General features: G+C 33.2%; 2 protein-coding genes across 2 annotated transcripts; both read right to left on the bottom strand.

Moving 5' to 3' along the window:
- Positions 1 to 23: 23 nt before the first annotated feature.
- LOC107780171 (transcription initiation factor TFIID subunit 10) lies at positions 24 to 4,233 on the bottom strand. The gene is made up of 5 exons (XM_016600697.2): positions 3,977 to 4,233; positions 3,791 to 3,855; positions 1,267 to 1,324; positions 1,154 to 1,204; positions 24 to 408 (listed from the first exon to the last, which is right to left on the bottom strand). The coding sequence occupies exons 1-5, from the start codon at positions 4,088 to 4,090 to the stop codon at positions 328 to 330; spliced, it is 369 nt and encodes a 122-aa protein (XP_016456183.1). The 5' UTR covers positions 4,091 to 4,233; the 3' UTR covers positions 24 to 327.
- Positions 4,234 to 12,770: 8,537 nt separating this feature from the next.
- LOC107780172 (protein GLUTAMINE DUMPER 5-like) lies at positions 12,771 to 13,523 on the bottom strand. The gene has a single exon (XM_016600698.2). It carries the CDS (start codon positions 13,382 to 13,384, stop codon positions 12,944 to 12,946), a length of 441 nt encoding a protein of 146 aa, XP_016456184.1. The 5' UTR covers positions 13,385 to 13,523; the 3' UTR covers positions 12,771 to 12,943.
- Positions 13,524 to 15,036: the final 1,513 nt, after the last annotated feature.

Here is a 15,036-nt window from a genome sequence, read left to right as displayed (position 1 = left end):
TGTCTATCCATTATGCACAAGGATCAAACCAAATAAAGTATATTCATCAACCAGCTCAAAGCTGATTTAAACTTCTGCATTACTCGTCAAAATCATCACCCCTGTTGGTACCACGAAAGGAACTTCAAAACTAGCAATCCAACAATGGTGGCAACTACAGCTAACGTTGGTAAGTAACAGATATATATAGATACAAGGTAGTCAAAAATTGTATCCTTCACATATATAGCTATAGAGATATCAAAAGATGACAAGACAATGCCCTCGCCACCATCAGATGACGACAAATGTGATTACAGAGATTTGTAGGCAGGCAATAGAAATACATCATTCCTCTCTTGAAGCAGGATCTAACCCAGCAGATGGGCTATCAGCAAAGTATTCTTGATGTTTGACGTTTACTCCATACTGCAATGCAAATCAAAAGTCAAAGTGAACCATAGTAAGCAAGTTGAAACACCGAATATGTGCAAAGAGTAGCACTGAATCGATATCAAGGACAACTTTCGGAGAGGAAGAAACATCAGAGGTTCTAAAGGAATGGAGAACACATTTCTACCCGTGAGAGCATGCCGTTTGCTTCTAAACAATTTTTGGAGCATCCATAAGGTCCTAGTTGGTATAGATGATTTAGTTGCTCTTTATTGAGAATCATATGTTTTGTGTAAGGTCTTCTACTTCTTATATACCCATACTGTACTGCCCGATTGCATCAACAAAATTTTTATCTCACCAAAAAATTTAAACGAAAGATTAAAGTTTAACAAAGATCTACAGACCAAGAACTTCATAGACACAGATGATTGTATACAATGTGAATCATCACTTTTCAAGTTTTCAGAGGAAAAACATCCAGATCAAGCAGTGTTCAGCCAGCAGATTCTGCCAAAACAGCTTATGCACGGACACAAAATTTCATCCTTATATCTTGATCATCTGGTCACTAGTTCTCAAAGTACTCACTGAACACAACTATTTAACTATAGGAAAATCATTTAGAAAGAAAAAGCAATAGTAATGAATATACACTTCAACAAATAACTATTGCTCAAAAAGCATTATATAGGAGACTGCTTACAGAGTAAATTAGATGATATTACAGTGATGGATATATTTTTTATAGAGCAAACAATGATTCTAATCCGATGCTTACCTCTCGTAGAGATTTTGAAAGATCATCCATCGTCAAGATAAGGCGTTTGTCCTGCTAAAACAGAGTTAGAACTAATAAACATAGGCAAATGAAAAGAGAAATAGGCGAAGCACCTTTTGCTGCTTATCTCTTTTATCCTTGACAACAGCTGACTGCCTTGCCTTGCAATGCCTGCATCACCGTGAGAAACAAGAAAGTTTATCTAATAGAAGCTCGGATTCCGAGAAACATTAACCAAGAACATGTGAAAGTTCACGAAATTCAACTCTATTTCGGTTCTCAACACAAAGAATGGGGGTATCCTTTATCCTGATCTACCCCCAACTTATAGACTTTCCTGCCTTCAACCACTGTCATTTTTACTGTTTCAACGCTATTTCTAGTCTCTACATAGAATACCAAAGGGGATATGCCTTGCTCATAATATATCCATAGCTTTCATCAACCTTCCTGCCCTTAACCACTGTCATTATGTTGTTTTGCAATGCAACAACTCCTTTTCATAAAATTCCGCTTCTTTGGAACATTAATGATATACATAGACACCAATCTCAAACCCTTATTGATTCCCTCTATGACAAGGCGATACTCCATTCTCAAAAGAATCACAATTGGAACCTAAGTTCTTCCAGGAATCCTATGGGATCTAAAGAAACTTGCACGACTAAAAGATGGAGGAGCTTAACAGCTTAATAAAAGAGAGAATGGTATTTAACTGCTTAAAATTTTCTAAGAGAACTTCTAAATAGAACACAAGGAACTCCCTTATTACTCAATACAGATTCCTGTAGCCTAGAGAAAAGTAACTCGAGTAGAAAAAAGGATACAATCCTAGAAGGTAACTAAAGGCCATGACGCACTCCTTCTACAAATTTTATTTTCAACTAAGAAGAGATTAGGTAGCGAAGACGATCAGATGCTGCAAATAAGGGGGTGCCCTAACATGGGGAAGAAAATATCTTCCTCTCTGGAACTAGTTAGCCAAGTATACTTTTTAGTTTAACATATAATCCTAATGTTGTTAAAAGCATGTTTGAGACAAGGTTAAACTCAAAAACTAGGTGTAAAGTAAGACACTTCATCTTGCTAGGCAGCACTTCAATGCAAGCACCAAGGCTTTAAGTGATGTCTTCCGAAATGCACCTGTGAGCCCACGTCTCACTAGCAATGATTATGGGTGATATATTAATTTTTAAGAAAAAATTATGAAGAAATTCTTTGGTTAGGAATAAGAAATTATAAATGCAGTATAAAGCAACTAATTAGATAATTAAAACTATACATCTTTGCAATTGAACAAAAATTTAAAATGAGTTTTATTACATATATTTTGCTTAAGTGAAAATATTCAATTTCTCTGCCAAGATATTGATAATTGTAGTTATTGTTTCTTGCTTACACATTGCAAATCTTTTCACTAAAGTTTGCTTTTTAATTGCGCTTAACAACACCGACACAATATTCTATACTTTTCCGACTTTGCAGTAAAAAACTTGGAAGGTTAGGGGGCAAAGGGACACTCAACAGTAGAAGTGTCATAGAATGGCAAACACTTGAACCAGCACTACCACGCGTGGAAGCCTCGAGAAGTAAGAGACAATCAGTGTGAGCAATATGCTGAAGAATTAGCAGCTTAATAAAAGTTTTTTTTTTTGTGTGTGTGGGGGGGGGGATCAGTGGCAACATCTGCAATAAACTTCTGTGTAGCAACTGCCACCAACCTTATTCTGCATATACGGAGGAGACGCTCAATATAACAACACAATGTTCAAAATAATAAGTTAAGATGAAACAGCAAAATTGAAACGCATATTGCTGCCTAAAGAAACATCAAATGCCACAACTCTTCAACAACTATTTAAGAAAGCAAATACCAACAAAAACAACCTAGTAGAATCTCACTAGTGGGGTCGGGGAGGGTAGAGTATACGCGGACCTTACCCCTACGGAGGGATAGAGAGGTTGTTTCCGGAAGACCCTCGGCTAAGAGACAATAGATCCGTAAGAAAGCAAATACCAACACAATTCACAAATATATTAATTGTAAAAAATTTACTGCCACAAAAGAAAAAGAGTTTAAGAATCAAAGGGAAGGAACTCAAGGGCGGATGTACAGTATAAGCTACGAATTAGCCGAACCCAGTAATTTTAGCTCAGACCATGTATATGTGTTAATAAACCTACGAAATATGTATAAATATTAAATTTCGAACACAGTAACTCAAATGGTCAGTGCGTTCAGTGGCTTTCTAAAGCCATAAAGTTCAAATCCTAGAGGTGCCTCTATTATTTAGTAACTTCAGGAGAAGATAAACCTAGTAAACCACAAAAATCTTTCTTCCGTTTTTGGGCAATCCTAACAAGGAACAAATTTTCTATCACTAATATTTTTTTTATGACAGTGGTGCCAGGCCAGTTTGCACACACCTCAACTATTTCACGGGTACCCGCTACTTCTCACCAGCACAGTTACTAGTTACCTCTACACACCAAGACTTACACGGATTGGACGAAATCACCTACTATTAATTGTAATAATCTATGAATAATATTAGGAACAACTAAAAAGATTAAATTGGAGAAACATCATAATTTTTTCCAAAAAAAAAAAAAGAAAGAGAGGAAGCGAGTGCATACAATCGAACGTCAGGACATTGGAAGCCACTTTTACCCAAGTAATGCTCCACTAATTCATCTGGAATCTGATCAAAAAGGTTTTAACCGTCAGAAACCGAATGTAAAATTATGTATTACCTAAAACTGTACGATTTGGAAAATTTGCAATTGAACTAAAAAAAGAGAAAGGGGAAAAGGTGAGCTGACAGTGGGAGTATAGTCCATTAAGGAAGCAAGGAAATCGGCGAGGGCAGTGTCATCCTCGTGTCTTCCTTCACTCGTTTGCTGACCCCCCTGATTTTGACTCTGACTCTGGTTCATTTTCAACGGCGGATCGGCGCCGTTCGGAGTTTCAACTCGCCGGAGGTAAAATGAGGTAAGGAGGTTTTCCGATATTTGCTTTGTGAAGGAATTTGAAGGGATGAAAATTGGAGAGAAATTGAAGACAAGTTTATTTCTTTTTTTGTTCCTTTATTTTAGCTTAAGGGTAAATAGATAGAAATACTGTAGGCCTTTTATTTATTTTTTTCGAAAAATGGTCAAAATTATCCTCGAACTATCGAAAATAGCTCAAATATAACCTTCATTTATTTTTTATACCAAATTTATCTTCGACGTCTAAAAATTGGACCACTAATGGCTGACACATCAGTTTTTGGACATATTTAAATATTATGAAAAAAGAGTCAAAATTGCTCTCGAACTATCAAAAATTGCTCAATTATACCCTCCGTTTGTTTTTTGTACCAAATTTATCTTCGACGTGCGGCTGCCACATCAGCTTTTGGACATATTTAAACATTATGAAAAAAGAATCAAAATTGCCCTCGAACTATCGAAAATAGCTTAATTATATCTTTCGTTTGTGTTTGGTACCAAATATGTCATTGACGTCTAAAAATTGGACCATTACTGCCCTAAAAAATAACGGTCGTCACATGAGCTCATGTGAACAATAAAAATCTATCTCCAACGGACGGTCCTCCATATTAACAAAAGTCCACACGGATAAAATTTCTTTCTCTATTTTCATTCGTTGACTCATCTAAGTGTTGCTCTTTCCAAATAATTAAAGCTACACCAATCTTATTATGAGAAATTTAGTTGGGCTATTCTTAAGATTGACAAATCTGTAAAAAAAAAAAAAATCAATATACTATACAAGAAATAAAATATCAACTTTTATCACCTAAAATCAGAAATCTTATCACAAAAATGGTAGAGAACAACAAAAGCTGCATATTGCAGTACTCCCATGGCTAGCTATCCAAGCTCATAGCTCAAAAATGTCACAAATTAGTTGCAGAAATATATCCTCTTAGAAACAACTCTCATAAAGAACTCGAAAACAACTAGAATGAGACCATCCTCTAAAATACTATATCCTTCCACTTCCAGCCGTCATCAATAGAAAAAAAAAAACGACGACAAATAAGACCTAGACCCAAAATCTCATAAAAAGATACACTTTTTAGACACCACATAATCCTTCTCCTCCTCACTGGTCTAGCTAGCAGGCCACCTGAAGTGCTTCACTGCTCCTTCGCGGGAAATGCAGCAACCCCTCGCAGAAAATGGGTTCTTGCGGGTGGAGAAGGTTTTTTTTTTGGGTTATGTTGTACTAGCATGTCAACATGATTATAATATTTAAATAGGTCCAAAATTTGATGCGACAACCATTAGATTTTAAGGCAAGGACATATTTGGTACCAAACACAAACGGAGGATATAATTGAGCTATTTTCGATAGTTTGAGGGCAATTTTGACCTTTTTCGTAATATTTAAGTATGTCCAAAAGCTGATGTGGCGACCGTTAGTTTTTAGGGTAATAATGGTCCAATTTTTAGAAGGCGAGGACAAATTTGGTACCAAAAACAAACTGAGGGTATATTTTTCGATAGTTCGAGGACAATTTTGATCTTTTTCTTTCTTTTTCAAAACTAAAAGAAATACTAACTCCAAGGTATGAGTGTCAAACGGGCCGGCTTGACCCGATTCTGGACCGACCGGACCGGAAAGTAGGGGCCAGGCAGGGCTGGATTGTGACGGGAAACGGATTGTGCCGGGTAGGATAGGGGTATCGGTTAACCGGATCGGTCAGAACCGGTACTGTCAAGTCAAATTCGAACCGGTTAACCGGACCGACCCGGACCGGTTCAACGGCTATAAATCAATTTTTTTTAAATATAGTTGGCAACGATCAACTGTCATTTTGAACGTTGCCCAACGGCTATTTGCAAGAATAGCCCTTTTGGACATTTTTTTTCAAAAATAACACTTTTAGTATTTACTAATTTAGCCCTTTAAAAAATTATAAATATACCCCATCTTCTTCATTTCTTCACTCATCTCTCAATTCTTAAACCCAAATTCTCAATTGTCATTCTCTCATTTTTCACCTAAATTGTAATCAACTATTTGGCTCTCATTTTTTTTGGAATTTTATTTATGGTATTATTTGAAGTTTGAACTTTGAACAATTGATGTTTCTTCGTGGTAACATCGGAGTTGCGAAATTCAATTTCAAGACTTCAAAAATCTTCAAGTGTTCAATTTATTGCGGAATTCGGTGCACTCCTTCTAACTTTTTCTCTTATTTAATATTATTTTTGCATATTTAATTTTTAATTGTAGTTAAATTTTCACAATATGTTTAATACTGCAAAAAGAGTTTGTAATAAGGTTGCTAAGCGGGAAAATAGGAAAAGAGGTACTACTTCAACTTCTAGTAGTAATTTAAAAGACTTTACACATGTTTCTGAAACATCACCTGATAATAATATAGATTATGAACATTACAGGAAGATTTCAGTATAGAAGATAATGAATTAGAAACTGAAGATGAGACACCACTTACACCTAGTAGTGTTGGAGTTTGTAGCAGGGGTGGTGGTTGTGGCACGACCACCTGTGGCCCCAACTAGTAATCGGAGAAGAAGAAATAAAGTTTGGAAATATTTTGAGGAAATAGAAAATTCTGATAGAGTTAGATGCAAAATTTGTAAAGATAATTTTAAACATAAGACTGGAGGAAGTTTAGGGGGGATTGGGACACTTAGTAGACATATGAGAATTACTCATCCTATAGAATGTGGCTCTGATTTAGATGAAAATCAAGGAACTCTAAACCCTAGTACTGTAGGACTTATAAAATATGATAAAATGAAGGATCATGAGGAGTTAGCAAAAATGATTGTGGATTGTCTACCTTTTTCTTTTGCTTCTTCGTCATATCTTATTATGTATATTCAAAGGATTTATATTCCTTTATTTAAAGGTATCTCTAGAAGTACTTGTAGATCTGATATCTTTAGACCTCATGGATAATATCAGACATACATACGTTATTTGTTTGACCACCTTCCTTGTAGAGTTTCTTTAACTTCTGATATTGGCCATGCTGTTAATGGAAATAATTATTTGACAATTACATGTCATTGGATAGATGATAATTATTGTATGCAAAAATGTATTATCGCTTTTAAATATGATGAAAATCAAAGTCATACTGGTATTTTTATAAGTATTACTATTTGCGAAGTTGTTGCATTTTACAATCTTAATAGAAAAGTATTGTGTATGTCTTTTGATAATACTTCTAACAATAATGCTATTACTAGATGGAATTATACATACTTATTTTTAAAATATTGTTACAAATATAGATTGCCGATAACTAAAGTCGCTAATGTGCATTGTACTGATCCAAACCGTATGTTAACAACTAATACTTGGGAGGCCATTAATGATATTGTTAAATTTTTACATAAATTTTATACAGCTATTGTTGAGTTTTCTGGAACATATTACCCTACTGTTACTATGGTTTTAATACATATAACTGAAATTTCTTTTCTACTCTCTGAATTTAAGAAGAAAGAAAAATATAAGGATGCTGTTGAAAAAATGCAAGCAAAATTAAAAAAATATTTCTTTCCAATTCCTCCTATTTACTTAATTGGTACTGATTTAAATCCTTCTATTAAGATGTTTAATTGTCACCAATTAATCAATTCTTTATATACTTATATGGAGATTGGACCAACTGAAACCCCATATATATATATATATTGTTGTATGAACAAACTAAATAATTATTTACAATAATTATATAATTATTATGCAAATATAATTGATGATGTTGTTATTAATGTAGGCAATGTTAATTACACTATTCATTGTACTACTTCTACTGCATCTGCTACTATGGATGAAGATGAAGGCCTTGATGGTTATAATATTTGGTTTACATTTCCTTCCACTCAAACCAGTAGCAGGAACATTGATGAACTTCAATTCTACTTGCAAAAACAAACAGAGCTTCACACAAAGGAATTTTCACCATTGAGATGGTGGCATGAGAAAGAAAAGCAATGTCATGTTCTTTCCGCTATGGTTCGGGGACGTGCTAAATGTGCCAATTTCAACGGTTGCATTTAGTCAAGCAAGACAACAACTAGGAGACACCCGTCACTCATTGGGAAGCAATGCTTTGAAAGTTTTAGTATGTTTCAGAGATTGGATTAGATCGGAACGAAGAAATCAGGAACGTGAAGATGTTGATAAACCAGAAGACGAGCAACTTGGAGATATATTAACACACGGTAACCCATCTAAATTTAACACTCCAGAAGATGGCCAAGAAGTTCATATTGAAGAACTTATTAAAGTAATGCAAAACCTTTGAAGTTCTTGATTTATATTTAATAATTCAAATTTGAATTTACTATTTTTTAAAAAAATTTAGTTGTTGTAAAATGTAAACTTTAATTTGCAAGTTTGAAATAAAAAAAAGAACTTACAAATTATAAGTTAAATTTGTTTTCCATCTTCATTGTATTATCTTAAATTCTTAATGAAATATTCAAATATAAGGCTTTTAATGCCTTTGAAATTTATTCAAACACTCTTTTTATAAGATTGTTTTTATCTTTTACATTTTTACTTTATCTTAATATAAATTACGATAGCTATACAAATATCAAAATACAAAAAAAAAAAAAAAAAAAATCGGCTCGGCTCGGCCCGGCCCCTTAGGCCCGGAACTGTTCCGGTTCAAATTTTCATCGGCCAGGCACGAAACCGATAAAACCGGTAACCGGCATGGCATGGAGACCGGCCGGTCTCCTTTTCCAATAACCCGGCCCCGGCCCTTGACACCCATACTCCAAGGCCATCTCCAACCCTTGCCTCCATTTTCTTCTTCATTCAAAATGGAGTAAAGTTACTCCAACCATTACTCCATTTTTTATTCCAAAAAAGAATATTTTATTTTATATTCTTCTCTCTTTTCAATATTACTGTTTGCAATAAATTTGTGCAGAAAAATAAAACTGCAATCACAAACAACTATAAAGAAAAAAGGATTTTATTGATAAACATTGCATGTTACAACTCTGTTTATCCCTTGATTCTTCCCGTTGGTTTATTTTACGTGATTCGTGGGCCTTAGCTTCATGTTTTTCGAACGCAGGACTTTAAGCAAGACATATTTGACATGTCTTTGATCTCTTAATGAATATTCCAAGAGTTTCATAGAATTTCAGAGATCTCATATTTGATCTCTTTGTGCATATTCCGAGAGTTTATGAAATTGTTGAGATCGTCTTTGAAGGACATATGTAGCCTTATTTATAGGCATGAGTTAGGGTTTGGGTGGAGTAACCACCAAGTAACCCTAATAGACTCCTAATATTTCAAGAGTCGTCTTGAATTTATGATTTATCTTGATCTGTGAAAATTTCAGTGTCTACAATTATATTATTATCTTTTATTTAAATTTTATTTTCTTATTTCTATTAAAGAAATTCTTTCTTTTTTTCTTTTTTACATATTCATCACGTATAATTTATACTCCTTTCTTATATAACCATTTAATATAAAATTATTTTATACCATAAATTTTTAAATAATATAATTTGTAAGCAAATATTATAGATTATATATATTAACGGATAATTCAAATAAAAGTAAAATCATTGAGATACAAGATAATTAAATACATATTACATTATGGTAAAAAATTATAAAGATATTACATAAACATAATTAGATATATATAAAGAGTTAAATAATAAAAATAATAATAAATTAAGGATGAATAGTAATGGAGGAGATAAATAGTGTAACTCCAAATTTGGAGTATCACTATTCATCCCCATTTTGCAGCCAATAATGAAAGAGCATTGGAGACAAAAACTGACTGCATTTTGGAGAAATGCAGCAGCGTTAGAGATGCTGTAAGGAAATTGTTTTTGCTCCTCTATTGTGCAAGCCAAAGAGACAAAGAACCCAAAAAAGAGGAAAACTTGTGAATTTTGCCTTTGTTTTTTTATTTTACAACTCCTTTTTTTTTTTTTTCCTGAATAGAGAAGTTCTGAGTAAGAAAGGGGGGGAAAGATTTGGTGAGAACTGAATCTGCAAGACACAAGGTAATAGCTCTGTTAGTGATACTTTTATACTTGAGTAAAAGAACTAATTATTCCACAATTTAGCTTAGCACCAAGTTGATTTGTCCCCAAAAAAATTGTTTATACTATGACAGACGATGATAATTCTATCCGTCAAAACTTAGTCAAATATAAAATAATCACCTAAACTCACTTGCCTCCGTTGAGATTTGGTTCAGCTTCATATATTGTCAGTATCTAACAATCAAATTCTTTCAGATTGCCAACGGCATGTGTTTTCTAGACATGGTTTATAAGATAAGGTGTCCAATATGTGCAACAAATTATCCAAAAATAAGCATCAGTTGATGCCCTAGGAGAAAACGACATTGTTTGCGCCACTATTTTAGTTTTATTGTTGGCCAAAATCTTAGTTAGCCCCTTAAACTTGACACGTTTTGTAAAATAAATATATAAATTTATGGGGTGATCAGATTGACACTTGAACTCATCCAAAGTGTAATTTTTAAATACCTCTGTCCAACCTGGCATACCGTGTGTTGTATATTTATTGATGAGCGCGTGATAGCTATTTTAAAGCTGTTGAATCAGAAAATTAACAATAAAAAACCCCTCTTTATATAACCCATACCCAATACTATTTTTCCCTCTTTATATAAACTTATGGTCATTTGATGTGTTTTCTTCTACATCTCTCTTAAATCGGAGTAGATGCTTCCATATATTTTCCTCTCTAACTCGTTATCTCCCTTCTCCAAACAAGTTGACGATGATTTCCCATCATAAAATAAAATCTCCATCTTTACATGATTTTCTTTTGATTTTGCTGAAGTTTGGATGAAATTTAACTTTAGAATTAATAGAACTATGATATAAATTAGGTAGGGATGGGATGAGAGTTGGGTCTTAGAAAGCGAAGAGAGAGAAGATGAACAAATGAAATGTATTATTTGGCTTTAGACTATTATTTGCTTACATGAAAAAAAAAAATTCACGTGTTAACATATTATTCGTTCATTTTCCATGTAAGTGGCATTTGGACCTCACGCACAAAGTCTAACATAAAGAGGTGTTTAAAAATTACACTTTACATGAGTTCAAGTGTCTATCTGGTCACCCCATAAGTTTATATATTTATTTTACAAAACGTGCCAAGTTGAAGGGACTATCTAAGATTTTGGCCTTTATTGTTCTTTTTCCATTAATCATTATGGTTCTAACATCACTACAAGTATCAACCTTTTGGAGAAATATTGAGTAAAGCTGCGTACAATACAACTTTGTAGTCTGATCCTTCCCGGGATCCTGTGTATAGCGGGACTTAGTGCACCAGGCTGCCTTTTTTTAATTTTATTTTTATTTTTTATAGTTATGGTTCCCACCATCTTTGTTGCTCTTATGGGTCAAACACAATTAAAACCCGAAGAATTAACCCAAATAGACGCTCACCTAACCGCTTAAATTAAAAATATGTATAATATATGTATAATTTATGTATTATTATATATGCATAATTATGTATAATCCATGTGTAAACTATATATATGACTAGAAAAAGTAAAACATAAATATGGCTATATGTGTAAAGATCCCTTAAAACCCACAATAAAACGAATATATACGCCTAATCACTTATCTTCACTTTATTCTTCTCTATGATGGAGGATTAAACTGCAGTATATTACAATTTGTTTAATTAATAAAGGTACTCTCGATAATATATTTAAATTAATAACTTTCTTTTCAATCTGAAAAATCTTGCGCGATTGTTTCGGAAAAGATTTAAGTCTTGGAAAAACTTCACCGGAAAACATGTTTGCTGAATTCTTTTTCAAAATATTCCCCCCCAAAAAAGATATTCAATAGATTTAACTTTTTAAATCAAAAAAGGTCTGAGAGTGTTTTCATTGGAAATTTTTGCTGGGTGTTTTTCACTGAAAAAATAATTCTTCCACCCAGAAAAGCTTTACAAATAACTTAATGTGCAGCCGCATATTTTCTTTTTTGCACAAAACAATTTTCTTCAAAACTATTTTCAAAATCTATAACTCCCCTCTGGTCCAAAAACTTATAAGAGTTGTACTTAACTATTAGAGTGAAAAAATAATCCAGATGATACATTTAAACACTTGAAGAATATTAGAAATAAAATACATTACAAGAGTGAGCTATGCATTTGAAGCGGTAAGTTTTATTATTTGTAGAGTAATAAAATATCCTCTTAACTAATCTAGTTTTTAATTAAATTCATTTTATTTTTCTGCAAGACGTATTACTTCAATTTTGTTAGGCAACTTAACCCCAAAAAACTAGCCTGTGATGAATGAATAACCAAGACCTTATTCTTCAACTAATGTGTGAAACTCTTAACACTTGCTATTGTTGATACTTGTTTGATTCTAACATCGAGTAAATAAAAAATAGAGTTGAGTCGATACGTCATAATAAAAGAATAAATTTTAAGCCTAACTCAACGTAAAAAAAAATTAATTTATGAATTTAATGATGTCCAACATCATATAAGATAAGGTCATTTGCTCAATCAAATGTGGAAAACTCTAAGAAATCCAATAAATTCCAAAAATTCGGATTACTGGAAAATGAGAGTTTCCTCTCACTCTTTCTTATCTCAGCCAAAAATACAATTTCCCGGATGTCAAAATTGAAAAATAAACCAAAATGTAAAATCGTAAAAAAGAGAGAGAGAGAGAGAGAGAGAGAGAGAGAGAGAGGGAAGAAGGAGGAAAAGCCTCTGTTTTGAGCTCAGTGGCTTTGTCCATGGCTGTCTTCACTCTCCATTTCAAAATTCTGCTCACATTTATCCCCACCACCAAAAGAATTACTTCTGCTTGATACAGGCGTAGCCAAGAAAGTTGGGTTTAAATCTCCAGCCATAATCACTACAATTTTCTCTTCAAAAACCGGCAAGACCTTCAACATATCGGCGGCAGATTTCTCGCCGGCGCCGGCTTCAATATCACTTTGAGACTGAGACTGAGACTGATCATCATCACCATTTTCTCTTGGGTAGCCGGAGTTTTTCCAGTAAGAACAAGCTAAGATTACAAGAGCAAAAGTTATCAACAGTAGCATGGCTGCTACGCCGGCAAAGAGGTACGGCGCCGGAGAATGCCACGGCGATCTTTGGACGACCGCCGCCGGTGACATTGGTGAAGAAGCAACGAAGGTACTCACAGTTCGCATTTCTTTTTTTCTTCTGATTATTTTTCTATTTTCTTGGGCTATATGAAAGGGAATGAGAAAGTGAAAGGGAAACTTTAGATGGATTGTAACAACTGCTTTTTGCTTAGCTTGAGAAGTTTAGAAATGTTAGATGTATATTTATCAGTGTAGGGATTTGGGATGGGGGTGGGGGGAGGGGAGGGAGAAAAAAAATATATTTAATTTTTTTTTCAATAGGAAGTTTTTTCTCCTTTGATAAATATGAACTCAAATTAATCAGACGGAGCTAGTATTTCAAATTTATGGGTTTGAAATTGTAATCGTCTTAAGTTAAAGATTCTAAATTAATAATTTATATATATTCAATAATATAACCCGGGAAAAAAGCACTCAGCTTGTGCGTAGGCTGTTATCATTTGAGCAAAGACGGGAATAAACAATGTCATTGGTGGTGTAAAGCTACCACCAAGTAGATCCCTCAATAGATATCGTATCATTATTTTGCTTTACGAAATATCATTGTCTCATACATATCTAAGCTTGGAGATGTTATAAGAATTTTTTATGTCAATAAATGTGAAATTTTACTACACTTACTATTCACTTTAACAATAATTACTATAATTTTTTATCATCAAAGATTGTGATATGTGATAATTAGCTCTTGTGCTTTTTCATCTTTAATTAGATGTTACGAGTTCGAGTCATGCGATTGGAATTATCTTTGATAGGGACCACTTTACTTCCAAAGTAGAATTTTCTGATCCAAATCTAGATTAGTCTGAGTCCCAAAGCAAAAATTAAATATTGGGCAGAAGACCTTTTTTAAAAACAATTATATATATAGTTTATAGTACTAAACACAATGAGTTCGTGTGCCTCTGCTGCTTATACTATGCAGGATGCATCTAACTTTAATTAAGTTTGTAGAATATAAATATATTTGCAGTTCTTTTAATTCAATCCTTATAATTTTCTATTCGTATATTGTTTTAAATCGTTTTAGAAAAAACTAAAAGAATAACTACTTTCATTTCATAGTGAACAAATTGTACCTTTTAAAAAGAAATCATCACTAACTTTATATATTTGTTGGCATAATACGCTTTTTAATTGATGTATTGGTTATAGAATAACAGAATTAATATATGGAGCCCTTCATGTTCGCCACATCTGTTTAAAAAAGTTCAATAAAATTAGCACTTAAAGACTTTTTGTTAAAGACTTAGGATTCCGCAAACGAAATGGATTAAAGAAGCTCCCACATGATTAATTTTTTTTGTAAGTGGAAGTATTCGAATAGATAATGTTTTAGCCACTTTCTTTAAGTTGGGTGACGACATAATTATCAAAATGCTTAATAAATCTGTTCCGGACTGAATGTTCTGTTTATATTCTCAAGAACCAAAGCTTAATTATCTTGATGATCGATGACTTTTAATTTTTTCATAATTATTTAAATTATTGTATGCTAAAATTGTTTTGAATATATACATGGCAAAATTAAATAATAATACATGTTTTAATAATATATGATGGATCATAAAGAAGAAATTATTAAAGTTGATCCTACTTCTCGACGATTCAACATTTGCAGTTTGCACTTTTCTTTCCCTCTTCCTCTAAAACTAGACTCAACAGCTTCAGGAAACCTGAATGAGTAAACAAATTTT

This window comes from Nicotiana tabacum, chromosome 24, assembly GCF_000715075.1.
Source record: "Nicotiana tabacum cultivar K326 chromosome 24, ASM71507v2, whole genome shotgun sequence".
Lineage (NCBI taxonomy): Eukaryota > Viridiplantae > Streptophyta > Magnoliopsida > Solanales > Solanaceae > Nicotiana > Nicotiana tabacum.
Note: the sequence above shows the minus strand (reverse complement) of the source record. Positions and strands in the feature narration are given on the sequence as shown.

What these genes read in the sequence shown, in the direction of transcription:
- LOC107780171 (XM_016600697.2), bottom strand. Translation starts at nt 4,090, where the DNA reads ATGAACCAGAGTCAGAGTCAAAATCAGGGGGGTCAGCAAACGAGTGAA. An exon ending in CAATGTCCTGACGTTCGATT is followed by an intron (nt 1,325 to 3,790) that starts GTATGCACTCGC and finishes ACGGTGATGCAG; the next exon opens with GCATTGCAAGGCAAGGCAGT. An exon ending in AAAGAGATAAGCAGCAAAAG is followed by an intron (nt 1,205 to 1,266) that starts GTGCTTCGCCTA and finishes CTGTTTTAGCAG; the next exon opens with GACAAACGCCTTATCTTGAC.
- LOC107780172 (XM_016600698.2), bottom strand. Translation starts at nt 13,384, where the DNA reads ATGCGAACTGTGAGTACCTTCGTTGCTTCTTCACCAATGTCACCGGCG.